General features: G+C 50.8%; 2 protein-coding genes across 3 annotated transcripts in view; one reads left to right on the top strand and one right to left on the bottom strand.

Moving 5' to 3' along the window:
• Positions 1-10,835, top strand: part of FAM104A (family with sequence similarity 104 member A) — an 11,250-nt gene extending 415 nt beyond the window's left edge. The window contains exons 2-5 of the mRNA XM_014956578.1: positions 1,455-1,551; positions 5,770-5,811; positions 6,084-6,146; positions 8,087-10,835. Of these exons, the coding sequence (XP_014812064.1) occupies positions 1,455-1,551; positions 5,770-5,811; positions 6,084-6,146; positions 8,087-8,332 (448 nt within the window). The 3' untranslated portion in view covers positions 8,333-10,835. The remainder of the gene's footprint in view (positions 1-1,454; positions 1,552-5,769; positions 5,812-6,083; positions 6,147-8,086) is intronic.
• On the bottom strand, positions 9,351-19,365 carry COG1 (component of oligomeric golgi complex 1). Of its 2 annotated transcripts, XM_014956600.1 has the most exons (14): positions 18,739-19,365; positions 17,795-17,976; positions 17,426-17,596; positions 17,180-17,333; positions 16,057-16,267; positions 14,853-15,653; positions 14,396-14,542; positions 13,327-13,488; positions 12,913-13,040; positions 12,249-12,357; positions 11,107-11,216; positions 10,931-11,006; positions 10,501-10,542; positions 9,388-9,520 (listed from the first exon to the last, which is right to left on the bottom strand). In XM_014956600.1, the coding sequence occupies exons 1-13, from the start codon at positions 19,353-19,355 to the stop codon at positions 10,525-10,527; spliced, it is 2,886 nt and encodes a 961-aa protein (XP_014812086.1). In that variant the 5' UTR covers positions 19,356-19,365; the 3' UTR covers positions 9,388-9,520; positions 10,501-10,524. The 2 variants fall into 2 exon arrangements, with proteins under 2 accessions (XP_014812085.1, XP_014812086.1); XM_014956599.1 differs by lacking the exon at positions 10,501-10,542 and having other exon boundaries at positions 9,351-9,520.
• Positions 19,366-19,750: the final 385 nt, after the last annotated feature.

Below are 19,750 nucleotides of genomic sequence, written 5' to 3'. Positions count from 1 at the left end.
CCCCTGATCTCTGGAAGGGGTTAAAATCGGCTGGAAGTGTGGCGGCGGCGAATGTTAAAGGTGTAGGGGGGGGTGAGGGGTGGGCGGCGTTTAGGAGATCAAAGGGGCGCAGGAAATGCAGAGGATCTGGGGGCATTGAGGTGTGCTGGAGGGGCACTCCTCGGCCTGGTGGGGAAGGAGAGGGGGTGTCGAGAAACAGGAGGGACCGTGAAGCGTGTAGGAGCTGGGCAGTGGGGGGTGGAGGCACTGAGTTCTCTTGTGGGCTGTGGGTGTTAAGAAAAAGAGGGATACGGGGGCAACACAAATGTGGAGCGAGAGGGGGATTGTGTCTTCTCGAGGAGTGGCCCTGGGGGAGGGAGAACCTGCTGGGCTGTGGTGGGCAATGGTTGGGAGAGCGAGGAGGCAGCTCCTGGTCTGTAGGCGTGGACCAAGCACTGGCAGCTGAGTGTGCTGCTAAAGCTTGTCTGTAAGAGAAGATTCAGTTATAAATACCTCGCTTCAGTCTGTTTTGACTCATTTGAGTACGTCTTAATTTTTAGCCACCAAAACAGCTCCATCCTATATTTCGGATAGTGCTCGACCTGCAGAACTCCTGGTTGTCTTGTGGTGTTAGTGCAGTGGGAAAAATAATTTGATATTAGTATTAAAAATCAGCAGACAATTAAAAATCAGCGAGAGACGGTGGTTCACAGGGGCTCTAGGTTGCTGTTGCTCTGCTGTGAAGCAGTGCTGATGTCATAAGAGAATGGCAAATACATCAGAAACAGGGCTGGAATGGTCTTCTGTAAGGTGTATCAGCGAGAGACGGTGGTTCACAGGGGCTCGAGGTTGCTGTTGATGTGCTGCGAAGCAGTGCTGATGTCATAAGAGGATGGCAAATACATCAGAAACAGGGCTGAAATGGTCTTCTGTGAGGTGCTTTCTGAGAAAACTTTCCTCGTGGAAAATAGTGTTCCTCAGGAACATGACTTGACATGGAATGCAAAGTAAGAGCATGGAGAGACTCGAGAAAGTCATCATAGCCCCTCACTGCAGACTTGTATAAGCGAGATGAAAGTAATCAGGTATTTATTGAAAGTGTGGTCACTGCCACTCTTCCCGGGTGCTTTTCTCAGCCTGTCAGATGGCATTCAAAGTCCCAGGCTTATTTTTAGATGTGCCTGAGTACTGAGAGCAGTTGCAAGGCTGGGAATTGTCAAATAGGTTTATTTAGAAATGTGCTGTGCCGTGGTTTTAATGGCACTGTGAGCCCACAGCCCTTCAACTGACGTGAAAACAGCCTGGCTCGTTGAATGTGGAGGTCACAGCACATCAGAAGTTTAGATACATCCTTTATTAATTTATCAAGTTTTCCAGCTTTTTTTGTAGGGTTGCCTTTAGAGAGCAAACCAGGAGGTTTATCAGTAGACTGCTAATTATTTTTCTTTTCTCCCCTCTCCCTGACCTTCCTTCAGGAAGCGGAGACGGAATGGCAATGAAGACGACGGTCACATTCCTCAGACAAAGCGTAGTACCAGGAATACTGTCCTTCAGGACTCTTGGGACACTGAGGTGAGAGCCTTCTCGGGCAAATTCCGTTTCCTTTAATGTCAAATTTAAATAACAGTTGGAATATTCTGTGAAATGTTATTCATGGAGTGTAGTTAACGAACATACCTTTTTTTTTTGCCTTGTGTGTGAGGTTGTGAGGCTTTGACTCTGTTACGTACTTCAGAGATTGAAATCTGTGAAATGTGGTTTGGAAATCAGCATGTTTTCCAGTGAACCTGGTTACCTTCGGCCCAAATATTTCTGTTAGTGTGTTTCAAATACTGATAAGTAGTACCCATGTGAGGAAACCCGAAAAGCATTTGCTGCCACTTTTAGTTCTGCTGTCTGAGAAGAGGTGTAACGTACCCAGAGCCGAGGAGATGACCTGGGGGGGTGACAAATGTGTGTGGTCACTTTGCCTGGCCATCTGCTCTTCCAGCTTTGCGTTTACTTACAGTAATGTGATTATTTGTGGTAGAAAGTCAAAAAGCATTCCAATTGGTGCGATACACAAAGTGCCTGTTGCAAGCAGCAGTGCTTATCTGATGTTTAAAAAATGCTGTGATAGAGCTCACCAGTTTAAGCAAGACTTGGTCCTTCACAGCTAAAACACTTGAACTCAAACTCTTGGGTTTCTGCTCAGATTTGCTGTGATCTTTTGCTGGACGTGGGATAAACTGTCTCTGATTCTCTCATCGCTCACATGACAGGTGCAATTTGCAAACTGTGAGATTGCTTTTTTTAAAAAAAAATGCTGATTTCCAAGCTGCTGCCAGATTTCCTGAGTTGTTGCCTGTATTAATCATCTGAAAATTCACTGTGTGCATCTCTAATTAGTTCTGTTGCAAAATGTTCATGGGTAAGAGCGTGCAGAGCAGAGGCTCCCTCCTGGTTTGTGTCCCTGGAAGTTCATAAAATGGATTTCTTTGAAGGTTTTTAAAATATCTTTGTTGGTTTTTTATAAGCCCCCTCGTTTTAAAGATTGGCTGTGATGAGTAATTACCAACTATTGCAGTTATACTGAACTATTAACTCTGCTTTGACTGCAGAACGTGTTTCGTGCCGTGTAAATTTAAGCAACATCATTTTTATCATATGATGACGGCTTCAAATATATACTCACATTTAAGATGATACAAAGTTCCATGGGTAAGAGCGTGCAGAGCAGAGGCTCCCTCCTGGTTTGTGTCCCTGGAAGTTCATAAAATGGATTTCTTTGAAGGTTTTTAAAATATCTTTGTTGGTTTTTTATAAGCCCCCTCGTTTTAAAGATTGGCTGTGATGAGTAATTACCAACTATTGCAGTTATACTGAACTATTAACTCTGCTTTGACTGCAGAACGTGTTTTGTGCCGTGTAACTTTGAGCAACATCATTTTTATCATATGATGACAGCTTCAAATATATACTCACATTTAAAATGATACAAAGTTTTGTAACCCACCCTTCTCTTTGTGAAGGAGACTTTTCTTTTAACAAATACATCTTTACATGTAGCTGATTTTGTAAAATCTCAGTGATATTTGTACGGAAAATGCTCTCGCAGCCGAGATGTTCATCACGAAGGAATTTGCTGTGATGAAAAATATTGCTGGTTCCTGTCTTGCTGTTGTGCCAGAAGTATGACTTGCTGGGATGAAGTGGTTTTTTGCTTCTCGGGTATAACGGGTAGAACCATGAATAGTTGTTTGCCATCTGACACTGAATCACTTGTCCAACAGGTTAAACACCTCTTCGCGTGTAGAGTAGTTAATGGCTAAACGAGCTTTGTGGCGGGAGGAGGAAGAATTTAGTATGGAACAAGGGATTGAAGTAGGAGTAATTAAGAATATCAGGAAAAACCTTCATGGTGAGTGGCAGAAGCACCTTTGCTTGTCGTATAAACACTTGGCGTTTGGGCAAAGCCGCTAAAATGCAGAAATGGAACTAGCTTTGTAGTAGCCACACAGGAGTGAGTGTTCCTGTCCTTGGTTGGGGTGCCTGCAGGTGACAGCATGGGCATGCACTGCCTCCCCGCCACCAGTCAAACCAGTGCAGGGCTCAGTGGCTGAGGCTAACACTAAGATTCCTGCTTCCTGCATGCACTTGGCGTTGGAAAAATATGTTTTTTAACACATTAAACCCCCACGTGCAGGCGAGAAGTCCTCGCTGTTGGTGCTGGAGGGATGCGTCTGCTGGACACGGTTTTACAAAAATCAATGTTCCCTTTCTCAAGGGAACAAAATTCACAATGTCGCCTACTGATGAATAGAGCTTTTTTTCTTTTTCTTTTTCTTTTTTTTTTTTTTTTTTCTGCTTGTTTTCTTGTCGTGTTGGCTCACTGAATGGAGCATGCCCAGAAGTTCAAGCCATGAGATTAAATCAGTATTATTTGACTGTTTCTTTAAGGACTTCCTGTGCCAAATGGAGAAATTTTTGTGCTTATAGTGCACGAGTGCTTCCGATTGATGTCACTGGGAAATTCTTGGCCATTTGTAATACTTCTATTTCGTTTCCTGATACTTTGCCATTTGCAAAGGCAACTCTTGTAGTTTACAAATCCTCACTAGCTTTAGGATGTTCAACTAGGAGAGGAAGTGTGTGTGTGTGAGAGAGCAATTTGTAACTTCAAAGAATAAACGAGGAGAGAATTACTTTTCATCCGAGGGCATAGGCACACCTGCTTTTTTAGAAACATTATCTAAAATACTGATCCTTTTCGCCTTCCTTCAGTTGAAAGTTGACTGTTTTCTCTTGGAGAGTGTGGGTTGCTTGAGACCACAACCTCAGTCTGGAAAAATCAGTATTACCAAAACTGGGCTTGGCTTTTGCCACAACCTCAGTCTGGAAAAATCAGTATTATTAAAACTGGGCTTGGCTTTTTTGTCAGGTTCTCTTTCTTTTTTTTTTTCTTTTTGGTCTTTTTCTCTCTTTTTTTTTTTAGTTGTCTTACCCTTCACATGTGTAAGACAAAGAGAGATTTTTGTCTTAGTGGCAGGATATTGCTTTTTCTCCCACTAGCCTGCCCTTTCATCCACACCATCCTTGGCTCAGGCTTTTTACAGGAGGGAAACTGAGATCGAAGGGAGTCTCCCTCAGCGCTGCTTTTTGGCAAAGACGCTGTAACGATGTGCAGCTCCTGCTCCTCCTGGAGCAAATTGTTGCCACGCTGCTGGGTGACAGCCACCCCGGGGGTGACAGTAAACCTCTGCTTTGCAGTTCAGTCCGTGAACACCCTGAAAACGCTGGACTTTAACTACAGGCAGCGTTAAACATTAGCGAAACGGAGCATTGGGCACCGCATTTCACTTCCTCTTCAGCCTCTCCTTCATTTGTTGAGGTGGAGCGTGGTGTTTTCCCTGGTATTCACTTCTAGATTCAGAGGAAGCCCTTCCTGCTCTCCTCTCTCTGCTGTCCTGTACCTGCAGTCAGGCAGAGCTGGGGTGGATCCTCCGAGAGGCACCCACTTTCAGGAATGAGGAAAATGTATAATTGTACTCTGCAACCTGTGGAATCACCAAGGAGAGAAGCCCTTTGCTCTGCTTTTCCCTGGGAAGGAAGGGAGTCTGCAGTGTTCTGGCTAGCTCTTTTCCTTCCTGAAGAACTTTCTTCTGTCAAACCTCGTTTCTTGGGGTTCCTCTTTGTTATTCTGACCGATGACAGGGTTCCCCAGAGCTTAGAAAAGCTGCTGTTTTATCGGAGGTCGCTGACGCACAGCAGCAGTTGCTTCTCTGGAATCACAGTTCTTGTCTGGTGTTGCAGCTGTGCCCCTCTACAGCGTTGCTCTAGTGAGGAAGGGCTGGTCTGAAATTCTAATTAGAACCGGATTATGCCTGTGTTAAACTCATCTTGAAAGATTTTTGAGAGCAGCAGGGGCTGGATGGCTGTGTCTTAAGTTCCTGTTGTGAGTGAGTTGCTACTTGAAAGATTTTTGAGAGCAGCAGGGGCTGAACGGCTGTGTCTTAAGTTCCTGTTGTGAGCGAGCGAGTTGCTGCGTCACAGATCAGCAGCCAAGTACATTGAACAGGAGAGTTGTTTGGAAATTATTTAAAACTTCTCTAGCTACTGGGTGTGATATTAAGAGGGGCCAATGAGGCAGGTAAACCCTGAGGGATGTCCTTTTGATACTTAAAAGTACTCAGAAACTTTTAATCGGGCTATTTTCCTTTGCCCTTTCGCTTAAAACTTTTGTTTCATTGTGTAGATGCCTGTCATTGCTGACATGATGACTTTAAGGATTCTTTTTTTGTCTAATTGTAGTCCAAATGCGTAACAGAATGTGCACCACAGCCTGGGGAAATGGTAGGTCTTTGACGTGATTTGGGCAATAAACGGGCTTCACGTGCTAGTGAATTTTTGCTTTAGAGAAATGGAAATAAAGAGGGTATGACAAAACTAGATCTGTCAACAGCCTTAGATGTAGGAAGCACGTCCCAGGACACTCTTTCTGTTCTAAATAAAATTAGACATGCATAAAATAATCATTACTAACAGCTCTAAAATGTTTGTTAAGATGTGAAACTGTAGCAGTAAGCGATACTGGGTTTTAATTTGATTTTTACCTTGATTTTCAGAAGGTGGCTGTAACGAAAAACAGTAAGGAACAGAGACTAAAAGGCAACAAAGTGTCCTGTGCGGTGGGTTTCTCTCCAAGGCTGCTGTCACTTGTTCAGCATTTCCATATTTGTGCTTCTAATGCAAAAGGGGATGGTGTAACCAGCATCATGGTGGGGGCTCCTCTCTGTCCTTCTGCCCTTCTCTCCCTCCCTCCCCTCGGCGGCTGTAGGAAGAGGAGCCAGTTGCCTGGTTTTAATTTGATTTTTACCTTGATTTTCAGAAGGTGGCTGTAACGAAAAACAGTAAGGAACAGAGACTAAAAGGCAACAAAGTGTCCTGTGCGGTGGGTTTCTCTCCAAGGCTGCTGTCACTTGTTCAGCATTTCCATATTTGTGCTTCTAATGCAAAAGGGGATGGTGTAACCAGCATCATGGTGGGGGCTCCTCTCTGTCCTTCTGCCCTTCTCTCCCTCCCTCCCCTTGGCGGCCGTAGGAAGAGGAGCCAGTTGCTTATTTAGTTACCTCTGCTGCTTCCTCAGGAATGATTTCGTGTGTGTTTGGTTGGTTTTTCCCCTTGCTTAGCTGAGCCTAACACGGGCGCAGCCCCGGTGCTGATGCCTTGCTTGCTGCACTACACCAGAACTGAAGCATTTTTTTGGTGCTTGGTAAAACAAGGCCATTTCTACGCTTGAATTGCCCCGATGGATGGCGGAATCGGTGCCGTGGGGTTTCCAGTCGGGCACTGAGATGTGGTCCCAATCTCCCATTGAGATGTGGTCCCTTTCCAGTGCTCATACGGTGCCTTCCTGGGCCTTTTCTCACCTCATTGACAGCCATCGGGTGCAGTTTGCATCATTTTGCAGATTTACTCCCAAACCAGCCCTTCTGGATGTGGTCCTGGCTGTTAAAGAAGTCCCTGGTAATTTAAATTTGTCTTCCTCTGCTGTGACCACCAAGCTTTGATTTCCGTGGTTTTAGTTTAATACTTGTAAAAAAAACTCCACATTTTTTTCTCTGTCATCACTTACGCTGGCTGCTGCTGTGAATTTACTTCCTATGGGATGGCAAAGTAGCCCTTCTCTTGATTCTTAAGCACCTAAATATTTGCAGTGTTGTCCTGAACAGCGTATCACACAGTAAGGAAATATTTCAGCTGTAACTACTAATGGAACCTTTCATTAGCAGCCCTTAAAATGGCGTAAACCAAACAGTTTTATGTCTTTGAAACACCGAAAATGATGGTTAATGCTCTCCCAGTCATTACTATAAAATGTCTTTATATCCTAAATGCTGGCAAACGAGCCCCATCCTCTGTGTGAGCTAAATCCTGAGCTCTCTTTTCTGCGTGGGGAAGTTTTCGATGCCTCTCGCTCTTTCGCTGTCCTTCCAAATAAATTGTTAGGGAAGACTGCCAGTTATACCATTGCAGTCCCAGTACTGGACTGGGAGAAGAGCAATTGTGTGTAGGTCAAGGTGTTCAAAGACTTAAAACGGGTTTCGTGTCGCATCTGTTTTTTAACAGCCTGTTGCTTTGGATGCTTCAGATCTCATTTTTCCAAAAGATTAACCTGTAGGAAAGTGCTTTGCATGGTGCTTCCCTAAAACCTCTGCTGGAAGAGAAGCCAGAAACTTTTCCTCCTGCCCTGCCTGCCTTGACTGACACCTGCACCTCAGTAGGAACGGTCTTTATTTTCCAATTCTCGGATGAGTTGAGCAAATTTCACTAGTGCTAACGTGGGTCATGGGGGCAGAGCTGGCGGGCCTAAAAAGTGACCGGTTGAAACCAAACATCCCCGGGGGTCAGCGAACCTCTGGGTGAAGGTTTGCTCAGCTTCAGCTTCTTCCCGTGTTGGCAATAACGGAAGCTCCGGACGCCAAGAAAGCACTTGGTGGATTTCCATTATTAGTCCGTCGGGCTGAAAATCTGGGAGGGACTTAACTGTAAAGATGATTTGCTTAACTGAGGTTTTTCATGATGGATGGGAGAAAATGTTTTGCTGTTAACCTTCTCTTTGTCTCAGTCCTCCAGCAGCGATAGCGGCAGCAGCAGCAGCAGCAGCAGCTGTAGTAGCAGTAGCATCAACAGCCCCGACAGAGCCTGCAGTGCAGAAACCAGCCTCAACCCCGGAATTGCAGGATCCAGTCCTGTCTCCCAGTCCTTCCACGAGCAGTCTGCACTAAGCCAAGGTCCTTACTTCCACATCAACCAGATCCTGAAGGAGGCACACTTTCACAGCCTACAGAGCCGGGGACGCCTTCCCACATGATGCCCCAGGGGTTCCCTGCCTTCTGTGAAGGGACAGCACTGTGGAGATTTGATATTTCAACTTCAAAGTTTGTTAAAATGGAATTGCACAAAAAAACGCCTGTTGCCTTTTCAGTCTATATTTGAAATAACAGGTTAACAGGAAATTGTTTACTTGTGGTTTGCTGCACTATTGCAATGCAAAGGGGCTTTGAAGCAATTTTTATAGGATTTGGGGGGTTTTTTTTGGGGTGGTTATAAAGTACGTGTCAAGAGGAGATGGAAGAACCCACATCTGTGTTATAGGATCGCAAAATGTCCAATTCCAATCGACTGCCTAATCTGTCTGTTAGCAATTTGTTGCTTTCTGTAAAGTTCTCTCAAACGTTCACCTTCAGTTTTATAAGTCTTTTTTTTTTTTTTTTAATTTCAATAAACTAGTAAAAAGATTATTTGGCAACATAATTTTTTTGAGCATTTAGAGTTAGTAAGAAAGAATAGGTGCCATCTCTGGAATCCCTTAGGAATGCTCCAAGCTGCAAACTCTCCACCCAGCTCGGTGCAGGATGAGCCTTATCTTGGTTCATCTTTAGTGCAGTACTGAAAAAAAAATGTGAAATTAGAGCCAGGAGAGCTGAGCTGCGGGTGCCCCTGTATTCCCAGGGAGCAGAGTCATGGTGCCTGTGGAGAAAAGCACGGAGCAGCCTGGGGAGGGGCTTCAGAGAGAGAGAGAGAGGAGTTTTTGTTGCTCTGATACCCATTTCCAGCTGTGAAATGTTTTGTTTTCTGTTACAGTGTGTATGTTTGTTTGTTTGTTTTTTCTTTGATTTGACTTTAACAGCTTGTGAGGAACAGGAGGTGAGAGAGTAGCTACACCTCTGTTCCAGCAGCCAGAGGGCAAGGACAGTCCTGAGCTGTGCCTGGTTCAAGTGACACACTGTGACCTGGCTTAAGGACGGAAAAAGGACTTCTCTTCTGCCAAAACCAGGGGTCACCAGTCCCTGCTCCGGGGGAAAAGGCGATCTCAGTGAAGAGGAACACACAGACCAACTGTTTATTTTGTGTCTCATCACTTGGCCATGCCAGAAAGCCAGCCCAGCTTGAAGAGAGACGGTGCAGCCGTGTCCTCCTCCTCGGTGACGAGCTGCCTGAAGAGAGCTCCAGGGCGCGACGCCTCGTCCTCCGCTCTTGGGAGTGCAGGAGGTGGAACCTGTTAGTTTTTAAAAAGAAAAGTGTGGTAACTATTACAGCCTACCTTTGATGTACTTCGTACCCTCATCTAGAGGAGCTGCAGGGTGTAGACTACAGCAGGACAGCTCTCCCCAGGCAGCTCAAGCTGGAACCACACCAGGAGCGGTGTCACTCCCGGTGGTTAGTGACAGACAGAGGCAGTTCCGAGTGGCAGAAGCACAGCGCCTTGCTCTTGTTAGCAACAGGTAACTTTTCACACCATTTAATGCCCCCCCAAAATAAAAAACCATTCAGAACTGCAGGGAAGGGGCTGTTGCTCTCAGAGCAAGGGGTAACAGTGTGGTAGAAGTACAGCTGTGGCCCCTGCAGAGAACTGTTCTTGAGTAACTATGGATTTTAACCTCTTCTGGACTGTTTTAGCATAAAAAGAAGCAGGGAGCATCTGCTGGGGATGCTGAGAAGTGTGGCTAGCGCAGAAGATCCGTGTGCCAACCACAGCAGGCCAGGGGAGTGAGCCAGACATCACTGCACACTTACACACTGGACTACAGCTGAGGTGTGAGAGGTAAAAGAACACCTTTCTTGGGAAGCTTTGGGCTTTTAAACAGCCCTTCAGCTGTGTCTGGTCCTTAGTCCTTCCAAATAACGGAGAACAGGAGTCGCAGAGTGAATGAACGTCAGCATCTCAGGTAATGCTCTCTGCTCTGCTAATACCAGACCTTTACTCTTCTGTCCCAGTTGAAAAGATGTCACCACGAATGGATTATTGGGTTAATAATAGCTAAAGGAAACAGATTACTAATTACTGCTTCCTGGAGCAGCGAGGTATTCCTTGGCCCTCTCAATCCTCAGCACAGACAGCTCCATTTAAGCAGATGTTTTAAACTAGAGGGAAACGTGTCTACTGATAAATTTATCTACTGAGAAATCTCAGAAACAGGACACCACAGAGCCATTGCGAGAGAAGCAAAGCCACTCTGCTCACACAGGCTTAAATACCCAAAAGTCAGGCTTCCTTGGGAGTTAGAAGTCAGCATCACACTGGAAAGGAGTTCAAAGAATTAGCCAGTATCCTTCAGCCTGTCTTGCAGCCGTCTTTAAATGAATTGTCTTTGCATTGATCTTAAACCACCTCATCTGTACGAGTCTTCACTGCATTTTCACGGTGGTTATTGCCTGTGTTTTACTACAGAGCAGCGGCCCCCAAAAATACAGGGGTCATCGGGGGGTTTTTTTTGAGGGTGAAGGGGAAATCCAAACCATCTCATGCTGTGTTGCCGTAATGGTTCTCTCATTTTACCGAAAATAAACAAAAAATCAGGTTAAAATATTAACTGTTTGGCTATTTTCTTCCTTTCCTGACAAGCTCTAGTGCTGGTGGGAGAATAACCCCCTTGGCAAAAAGTTAATATTGCTGAATTTTACCAACCTGAACTCTTTCTGCGCTCCTGGCTGCAGACTTGCTCTTTCGCGAGCTCGACATACTCAGCGGCAGGAGCCCAAATCTTAAGAGATGGAAGAAAGAAATGTCATGGGGGAAGCAGCAGTTCTGGACCCGCTTTTCCTGAGAGACAGAAGAAGGTGCAGAAGAGCCCAGAACCTCACCTGATCTGGCTGGACGCTAAGGGCAGGATGTTGTGGAGCTCCTGGGAGCTGAGGGCGCCGCTCCTGCTGCTGTACTGGTTCTCTGTCCCCGTCAACAAGCCAAAGAGGACCTGGAAGGCAGGAGGGAGCTGTGTGTGTTCAGGAGCAGCTGCAGAGCTGGCCACACCACACGCTGCTGGTGAGTCTGCTGGCACGCCACTTTGGATTGGGTTTGAGTTGGAACACAAAGGATTTCTCCCCCCCACCTCTCCCCCTTCCTGGGGCATCAGGAAGAGTGTGAGCAGCAGGTGGAGGGAGGTCATCCTGCCCCTCTGCTCTGCCCTGGGGAGGCCCCAGCTGGAGCACTGGGACCAGTTCTGGGCTCCCCAGTTCCAGAAAGACAGGGAACTGCTGGAGAGGGGACAGCAGAGGGCTACAAACATGATGAGGGGTCTGGAGCATCTCTCCTATGAGGAAAGGCTGAGGGACTTGGGTCTTTTTAGTCTGGAGAAGAGAAGGCTGAGGGGGGATCTGATCAACACCTGTAAATACTTCAAGGGTGGGTGTCAGGAGGATGGGGCTGGTCTTTTCTCAGTGGTGCCCAGGGACAGGACAAGAGGAAATGGGCACAAACTTGAATGTAAGAAGTTCCACCTAAACATGAGGAGGAACTTCTTCACTGTGAGGGTGGCAGAGCCCTGGCAGAGGCTGCCCAGGGAGGTGGTGGAGTCTCCTTCTCTGGAGACATTCAAACCCCCCTGGACACGTTCCTGTGGGACCTGCTCTGGGTGGCCCTGCTCTGGCAGGGGGTTGGAGGAGATGATCTCCAGAGGTCCCTTCCAACCCCATATCGTTCTGTGATTCTGTGATAGTTGAGTTCTAGCCCTGTTTCAGCGCTGCTTAACCCAATTAGTGTCCTACAGGCTGTGGTGAATCCTATTAGATAAAATTCAGCCAACTCCACACACGATTACGTGCCGTGCAGCCGGCTCAGCACACTCCTCTTATCTTCAGCTGGCACGAAATACTCTCCCCATTTCTGCCTGAGTGCCAGCAATTATCTTTAGGCATTAAGCAGGTTCTAAAGCCACCCCAGCTGCCCTCCAGAAGGTGTTTTACAGCCCTGGCTTCCTGAGCCATCCCTTCCTTTTCCTGGAACTTACGGAGGTTCGCTGGACCAGGCGGTTCAGGTTGCTGTTCAAGTGCGGAGTGAAAACGTCCAAGTCAAAAGGGTCTATGTGTCCCTCCAGGAAGTCTGTCACCTTCTCAACCCTGCAAGCAGAGCAGAGGGGTCCTGTCAGGGGTGAGAGCCCAGCCACGGTGCCACTGGTCCCTCTGAAACCCAAGAGGTGACTGAGCACAACAGGAATTACTCAGCGGAACAGCAGCTGCCTAAAGGGTTTCCAGCGATTTCACAGCTCCACCATCTGCTGGTGTGGAGGAACCTTCTCCCCATAGCAAGCCTCAGAGAGATGCCTCAGCTCTCAAGACAGGAGCATACAAAGGGTTTAACTCGGGTGGAAGCTTAACTATTCCCTCCAGTGGCACCCTCTGACTGTCCCTGCCACCATACAGACGCTGCGTACGCAAGCAGGGGGGGGACCAACCCACTGCCTCCGAGCTTTCAGCCACAGAATCCCTTCCTCCTATATTTTGAGGCTGAGCTTAGTGTCGGTGAAGATGTCAGAGCTCAGAGGCTGCACTGCCCTTTCTCCTGTGAGGCCTGAAGCTGCTGCTCCCACAGGCATCCTCCTGGCAGCTGCTTTAAACCATTTTAGGGCCCCACAAAGTAACTGGTGGTACCCGAACCGCAGAACTGCACCGCACCCGGAGTCCTGCTTGATCCGGCTGGTTTTTCCTTCCTCACTCTTGGCTGTCAGGATGATACTGAGGTACCGCAGGTCATAGAGCAGCTGCAGAGCTCGGTTCTGGGTCAGGGGGAAGCCACCTGGTTTCTGCAAATAGGGACAGTCAGGAAGGGGGCTCTTCGCTCTCACTGAGAGGGCTGGCAACGCACTGCGGCAGGGGAAATGTTTCAAAACACCAGCACCAAGGAACAACCAACCCAACCAAAGTGTTCTGGGCACACAATCTCCTGTCCGATCCCTTCTTGCCTCATTTTTGGGGAGGCAGGGGAAGAATATACCCATCCTTTCCGGCTTTCCCAGGCAGATATTTTCTGTTCTGAGGGATGGGAGCCTGTGCATCACCCAGTGACCTTGTTCTGATCCAAGCACGTACCTTCTCCTGTTTCTCCTCCATGAGCTTTTCGTAGGCAGCCAGCACTTCTGCCATGCAGGTCCTCAGCAGCTCCTGCAAGGTGACTTTGGGAAGAGTGTGACCACCAACCCGGTTCACCTCTTGGCACAGGCTGAAGAGGAGGCACTGGACGTACCAGGATGGCTGTTGAAGACAACAGTGTTATTTTCCCCATGATCTGGCAGCTACAGTGGCTTTATCAGCAGCACAACGTTGCCTCGGAGCTCATGATACGAGCTTCCTACTTCCTCACCAACCACAAAGCTCTGCCCCCACAGCTTGGCTCAAACAGATTTTTATCTACTGACACGTCAGACTTCTGATTTTAACAGTCCTCCAGAGGCGTCCACCTGAGTGTAGTCAGAATTACTTGTGCCTCTTCTGTCACCACTGACCTTGCTCTGTTTGTTATTGACTCCCTCGCTCTTCTCCTGGGCCTCCCAGCCATCCTGAGCTCTTATCCAGCTGCTTTTGCCTTCAGAGTCAACAGAATTCCCCTTGGAAGGTTCACTAGAGAAGACTATTGCCTTGTCCAGCCCCTCCCGTACTGAGCAAACACAGAACTTGCTCTTTCCCTGGTCCCCCTCTCCATCCACGCAATCACCACCTGCGTTGTCACCTTGAGTGTCATTCCTGCCCCACCACACCTCTGGAGAGCTGCACACCAGGCTTCTCCCAGGCTTTGCACACTCCAGCTGTTGCAGCCCTGTCCTTCAGCACACCCAGATTCCATGAAACCTCTCTCCTGGGGCCCTTTGGGTATAAACCAGGTGCGAGTCCTCCTTTGACATAGTTTTACAGAATCTGGGCCAATCTTATTTATTTGAATGTACAGCAGCAACTACCTAATTTCCTTCCTCTGACCTCTGTCCTTGGGAGTTGAGTATCTCAAAGGGCAAATAAGAGCACCGGAGAGTGTTTGCCCTCTGCTTGTATCACCAAGCAACCTCCACAGCAGGTCAGCACCAAAGCAGTGGGGTTGGAAATCAGAGCTTTCCTCCTCCCAAGAGACCCCGTTTCTCTGTGTTTATGGAGAGGAGGTTTCTCCTACCTGCACAGGCAGCCGGATCTTTGACGTTATGCTATTCCCAGACTCTGTCTCCTCCTGAATTTCAATTTCATCCCAGTTGGTGGCTGTGGCCAAGACAGAGCCAGCCGTGTCGAGCAGCAACGTGCGGGTAAAGCATTGAACCAGACCCTGGAGCACAAAACAAACACACCCAAGTCACAGACAGCTCTAAGGAGAACACCAAAGAATAAGACCGGCCTCCCACACCCCACCGTTTCTCCCCAAGTGACTCTTTTGGAGACCATTGCACTGGATGCCACCTTGGAGGTGCCACCAGCTCCAAGCTGCCACCAGCTCTACTCCCTGCAGGCAGACTCAGCAGTGTGATGAGCTCTCAGCACCTGGCTGAGGAGCAGCAGCACTGCCCGTGACCGCAGGGAGCTGAGCAAACAAAAACCTCAAGTAGGAAACAGCTGTGAGGAGAGAAACAGCTCCTTACTTTGGTGACAGCTGAGCTCCAGATCTGGTAAGCAAAGAGGCTCTGCTGCAGGAGCTCTGCCTTCACCCCCTGCCACTGGGCCTGCACGGGGGTCACTCCCTGGGCTTTCCCCTTCCCCAATTTCTTGGTGGAGCGCGTTTCCTTCAGCGCCGTCTCCGTGCTGCCCGACTGGCCCAGGATACACTGCTTGAGGTGAGGGCAAAGTTCGGTCAAGGACTGGCAAAGCCTCGCCATGAAGAGCACGGCGTTGAGCCTGGCATCGCTGGGAGCGTCCATCTGTCCCTCCAGCAGGCTCTGGGTGCTCTGGAGCTCTTCCCTCACGCAGCCCAGTACGTGGTGGATGCAGGAGATGCAGTGATCACGGAGCAGCCCCTCCACCGTGCCGGCGTCGGCGTAACGGTCGAAGGCAGAGCGGGGCTTCACCGTGGGTGAGGCCTCCTTGGTGGTGGTGGTGGTGGTGGAGGAGTCCGTGGGGAGGTAGCAGAGGAGATCATCCAACCTGGCCTTCAGCTTGGAGTCCAGAGCCGAGCAGAAGCTCTGCACGCACGGTGTCAGGGCCTGGGCCTTCATGGACAGCCCGCTCTTGGCGAAGGGGCCGCGGTTTGCCACGCTGACCCAGGCGGCGTCGGAAGGCAGGTCACCGGAGCTCTCCGACCACAGGAACAGGGCCACGTTGTGTTCAAACTGGATGTGCTTGCTCAGGGTAGAGTTGCTGGATTTGACTTCAAGTTCCTGCAGGGCTAAGGTGAGAAGCTGTTTGGAGCTGCTTGAGATGGAGTCAAACCCTTCTTTGGTCAGTGTCTGGAAAAGAACGAGGAAGAAGAAAAGCACCTTTTCATAGAATCATAGAATTGTCCAGGCCGGAAGGGACCTCCAAAGGCCATCTAGTCCGACCTCCCCGCAGTCAGCAGGGACACCCCCAACTAGACCAGGTTGCCCAGGGCTTCATCGAGCCTCTCCTTGAATATCTCCAGGGATGGGGCCTCAACCACCTCCCTGGGCAACCTGTTCCAGTGCTCCACCGCCCTCACAGTGAAGAACCCCCTCCTGATCTCCAGTCTAAATCTGTTTTATACATCCCTCCTTCCACCCAGCACTTAAAATACACACTTAGTGCTGCTAAAAGGCACCGGTGGATAGTTTGAGGCAAGAAAAGGGGGCACAGAGCAAGGCTAGGGATGAATTGCCACGGCAGAGCGCCCACCTGGAGCCTGTCCAGGAAGAGCTGCTGCAGCAGGTCCTCCCAGAAGGAAGCAGGTTTGTCCAAGAGGCGACGGCACACCGCCTCCCAGTTCTGGCTGATGGCCTCGCTGGTCAGCAGCTCCCACACCGCATCGCGGATCCCCGCGAGGCCCTTCATGCTCTTCACGTAGATGAGGAGGTTGCTGACCCCAGCCCTGATGTCCTCGCTGCACCTGAAGGCAACATTTCTCTTCAAAAACACATCCCCCAGGGGAAGGCAGGGGAGAACATCGAGGTGGGGGAATCCTCAACCTCGTGGTAAGGGGCTCTACCTGAGGGGCTGAGGGCACCTGGATCCCATCCAGGAACATTCTGTGTGGGATTCTCCCATAAGAAAGCCATGTACCCACCAGCAGGAACCCTGGGCTGTGGGGGGTGTTGAATCCAGGAGCATGACACCCCAGGAAAGTCCACGGGCAGGGAAGGGAGGTGGGGGCTCCATCCCCTGGCAGCAAGCCCACCATGATGGGCTGCAGCTGAGGGCAGGGACCAGCTGGCCCCATCAGGTAATGACCCAGGCCTGAGGAGGGGCAGTTAAGGGCAGGCAGCACTGCCAGGCTGTCCCCATCCACAGGGCAGGACAAGGTGGGGAGGGGTGGAGCCCAGAGCTCTATAAAAGGGGTCTGGCTGCCCCCCCACCAGTCCTGGGAAAGGCAGCAAGGAGACCAGAGGTGCTGGATGAAAAGCCAAATGAGCCAGGTAAGGGATTTTCTTTTACTCTGTGCTTGTTTGCTGGTGGTTATGGCAGTGTAAAGCAGGTCCAGACAAATAGGTTGTGCAGCCCAGGTCTGAATATACCTGGGCTGTTGTTACATATATATATATTGTTGTTACATATATATATATTGTTGTTACATATATATATATTGTTGTTACATATATATACAGCCCAAGTGTTACAGGTTGGCTGTTAGGACAGTGCTGTGCTCCCTCCAGCTGTTTAATGGTTGGGGAGATGGGTGCTGGGCCAGAAGCCAGGAGAAGGCACAGCCCGGCTGGAGTGAGGAAACCTGGGTTTGTGCTGCTGCCTTGGCACAGGGAGGTGTCTGGGGGAGCCCTGCAGAGGGGGACGCTGTCACACTCACATGGCAATCCACTTCTGCAGCGTGTCTCTGAGGTAGTCCTGGCTGATGGGGTGTGCCAGGGTCCGCAGGGCAGGCTGGAACTCCACCACGGACTCTGGCAGGTACTTGCACCAGCTGCTCAGCTTCACCTCCTCCTCCAAAACACCTCCTTTCCCTGCAAGGGCACGGGCAGGGGATCAGCCTGGCACAGGGGCTGGTCTCCCACCTGCAAACCTGGGGCTAAGGCTGAGCCACCCGGGCACTCACCTGCTGGGTGCTGGCCCGTGGTGCTCTCCAGTGTGGAGAAGAGCAAGCCACAGGGCAGGGCTGGGTCTGGTGGCATCCCTTCAGGCACGGTGTAGAAGAGAGCATGAGCCTGGTACAAGGTCGTGGTTAGCAGCTCCATCAGTGAACACACCTGAGCTTTTATGCCTGCACCTGCAGAGAAATTACTTTCAGCCCCATTTTGGTGGTGTTTTGCCACTGGGGCACACTCCTGCAGGGGCATAACACTGTTGTGTCCCCACCACCATGAGCTTTATGGGACTGACCCACCCGCTCTTCTGCGAGGCAAGAGGGAGATGAAGCAAAGGGGGACACCCCGACTTTAAAAAAGAGGCAGCCCATGGTACTGACCGTGGTGGGGCTGGTTGAGAAGCTGCTGAATGGCCAGTTTCCTGGCTAGAAGGAAGTCGGCGAGGGCCTGGCGCGGAGAGCTGTCCTCCAGCAGCATGATGGCACACAGGGCTTCTGCCACTGCCTGGTCTGACACAGTCTGGCTCTTCAGCAGGGACTTGCTCTCCTGCAGGATGGTGGATCTGGCAGGGGAGCAAGGTGGACAGTCACTGGTCTGGGTGTTTGACCAAAATATTCAGATGTAGTTATGTGATAACCCAAAAAAGCGCAGATGTTATTTCCCCCAGGCAGGAGTAGGATTATCTGGGTGTTACGAGTGAGGTGTTCTTGCCTCATGGTTGGCAGAGAGAGCCCCAGGGCAGCAGCAGGGTCTCAGGTCAGAGGCTCATAGAACGTTGCAGAGGGGCCAGAGGAGGCCATGGAGATGCTGGGAGGGCTGGAGCCCCTCTGCTGTGGGGACAGGCTGAGAGAGTTGGGGGGGTTCAGCCTGGAGAAGAGAAGGCTCCGGGGAGACCTCAGAGTCCCCTCCAGCCCTTAAAAGTACTCCAGGAGAGATGGGGAGGGACTCTGGATCAGGGAGGGGAGCAACAGGATGAGGGGTGACAGTTTTACACTGAAAGAGGGGAGATTAAGATGAGATCTCAGGGAAGAATTCTTTGCTGTGAGGGTCAGGATGAGGGGTAATGACCTAAAAGAGGGGAGATTCAGACCAGATATAAGGAAGTTTTACTCCGAAAACCCAGCCTGGGTTGCCCAGAGAGGTGGTAAATGCCTCACCCCTGGAAACATTCCAGGCCAGGCTGGATGGGGCTATGGGCAACCTGGTCTAGCTGAAGGTGCCCATGGCAGGGGGTTGGACGAGATGGCCTTTAAAGGTCCCTTCCCACCCAAAAAAAAAAAGTTTACAAAGGCATCCCCCCACCCTCCAGGGCACGCTGTCCCACCTGAGGTGGCTGGCGGCCGCCACTTGCCGCAGCAGGATGGGGAAACGGGCGAGGATGGGGCCACCGCGGGCCCGCGGCGTCTCCAGCTGCAGCTGGCGGCGGAGATGGCCACCGAGCAGGTGGAGCCGGGCGGCGGGCAGGTACCGGCCGCCCTCCACGGCCCCCCACACCTTCTCGGGCACCTCCAGCAGCAGTTTCAGCTGGGCGGCCGCCCGGTAGAAGCTCTCCTGGGCCGGCGGCCGAACCTGGAGAGGGGGGGGAGGGAGAAAATGGGGGTCATGAGGGAAAACGAGGGGATGGAGGGGGGTCTGGGGCCGCTGTAATCCCTCTTCCCGCTGCAGGCCGCGGACGGCGCTCAGGAGGCGGTCGGCGCTGAGGCGCATCTCGGCGATGGTGTCGGCCGCTTCGATGAGGTCGCGGTAGCGCTCGCCCACCATCTGCCGCAGCTCCTCCCGCTTCTGTTCGATGCCGGCCCGCAGCCGCCGCTCCGCCGCCCGCAGCTCGGCCGCCGTGTGCGCCTCGAAAAGCGCTTCGGCTTCGGCCTCCGCGCCCCGCGCCGCCATGGCCGCCCCCTCCCGCAACCCGGGCGGCGCCGACGTGGAAACCGCCGCCGCCATCTTTGGGGTGGGAAGGGGAGGGCGCTTCCGGCTTGGCGCCGCCATCTTTGTGCGGGGCAGGCGTTGCCATAGCGACGCGGCCCGGGAGGGGCGGGGAAAAAACACCCATTTATGGTTTATTTATTTATTTATTTTAGTCCGTCCGTTTCCCGAGGTAAACGGGGCGGTTATCGCGTCCTGCGGGTGCCGCTCTCGCTCCACACACCCCGGGAGTTGGGGGGCGGGTTGCGGCCTGGTCGCCGCTAAGGGTTAGGGCCGCGGCCCTGCCCCAGCGCCCCCGGGGAGCGGGACCGGGGCGGCTCTCGCTGAGCCCCCTCGTCCTCTCTCCGGCGGGACGGCTCTGGAGGGGACCGCTCGGAGCATCCCCGGGTCCGGCAGCGCTGGAGGGAGGCGTG

This window comes from Calidris pugnax, unplaced genomic scaffold (genome assembly GCF_001431845.1).
Source record: "Calidris pugnax isolate Ruff unplaced genomic scaffold, ASM143184v1 scaffold312, whole genome shotgun sequence".
In the NCBI taxonomy this organism is placed as follows: domain Eukaryota; kingdom Metazoa; phylum Chordata; class Aves; order Charadriiformes; family Scolopacidae; genus Calidris; species Calidris pugnax.
The sequence above is the reverse complement of the archived record's forward strand: the minus strand, read 5'-3'. Positions and strand labels throughout refer to the sequence as shown.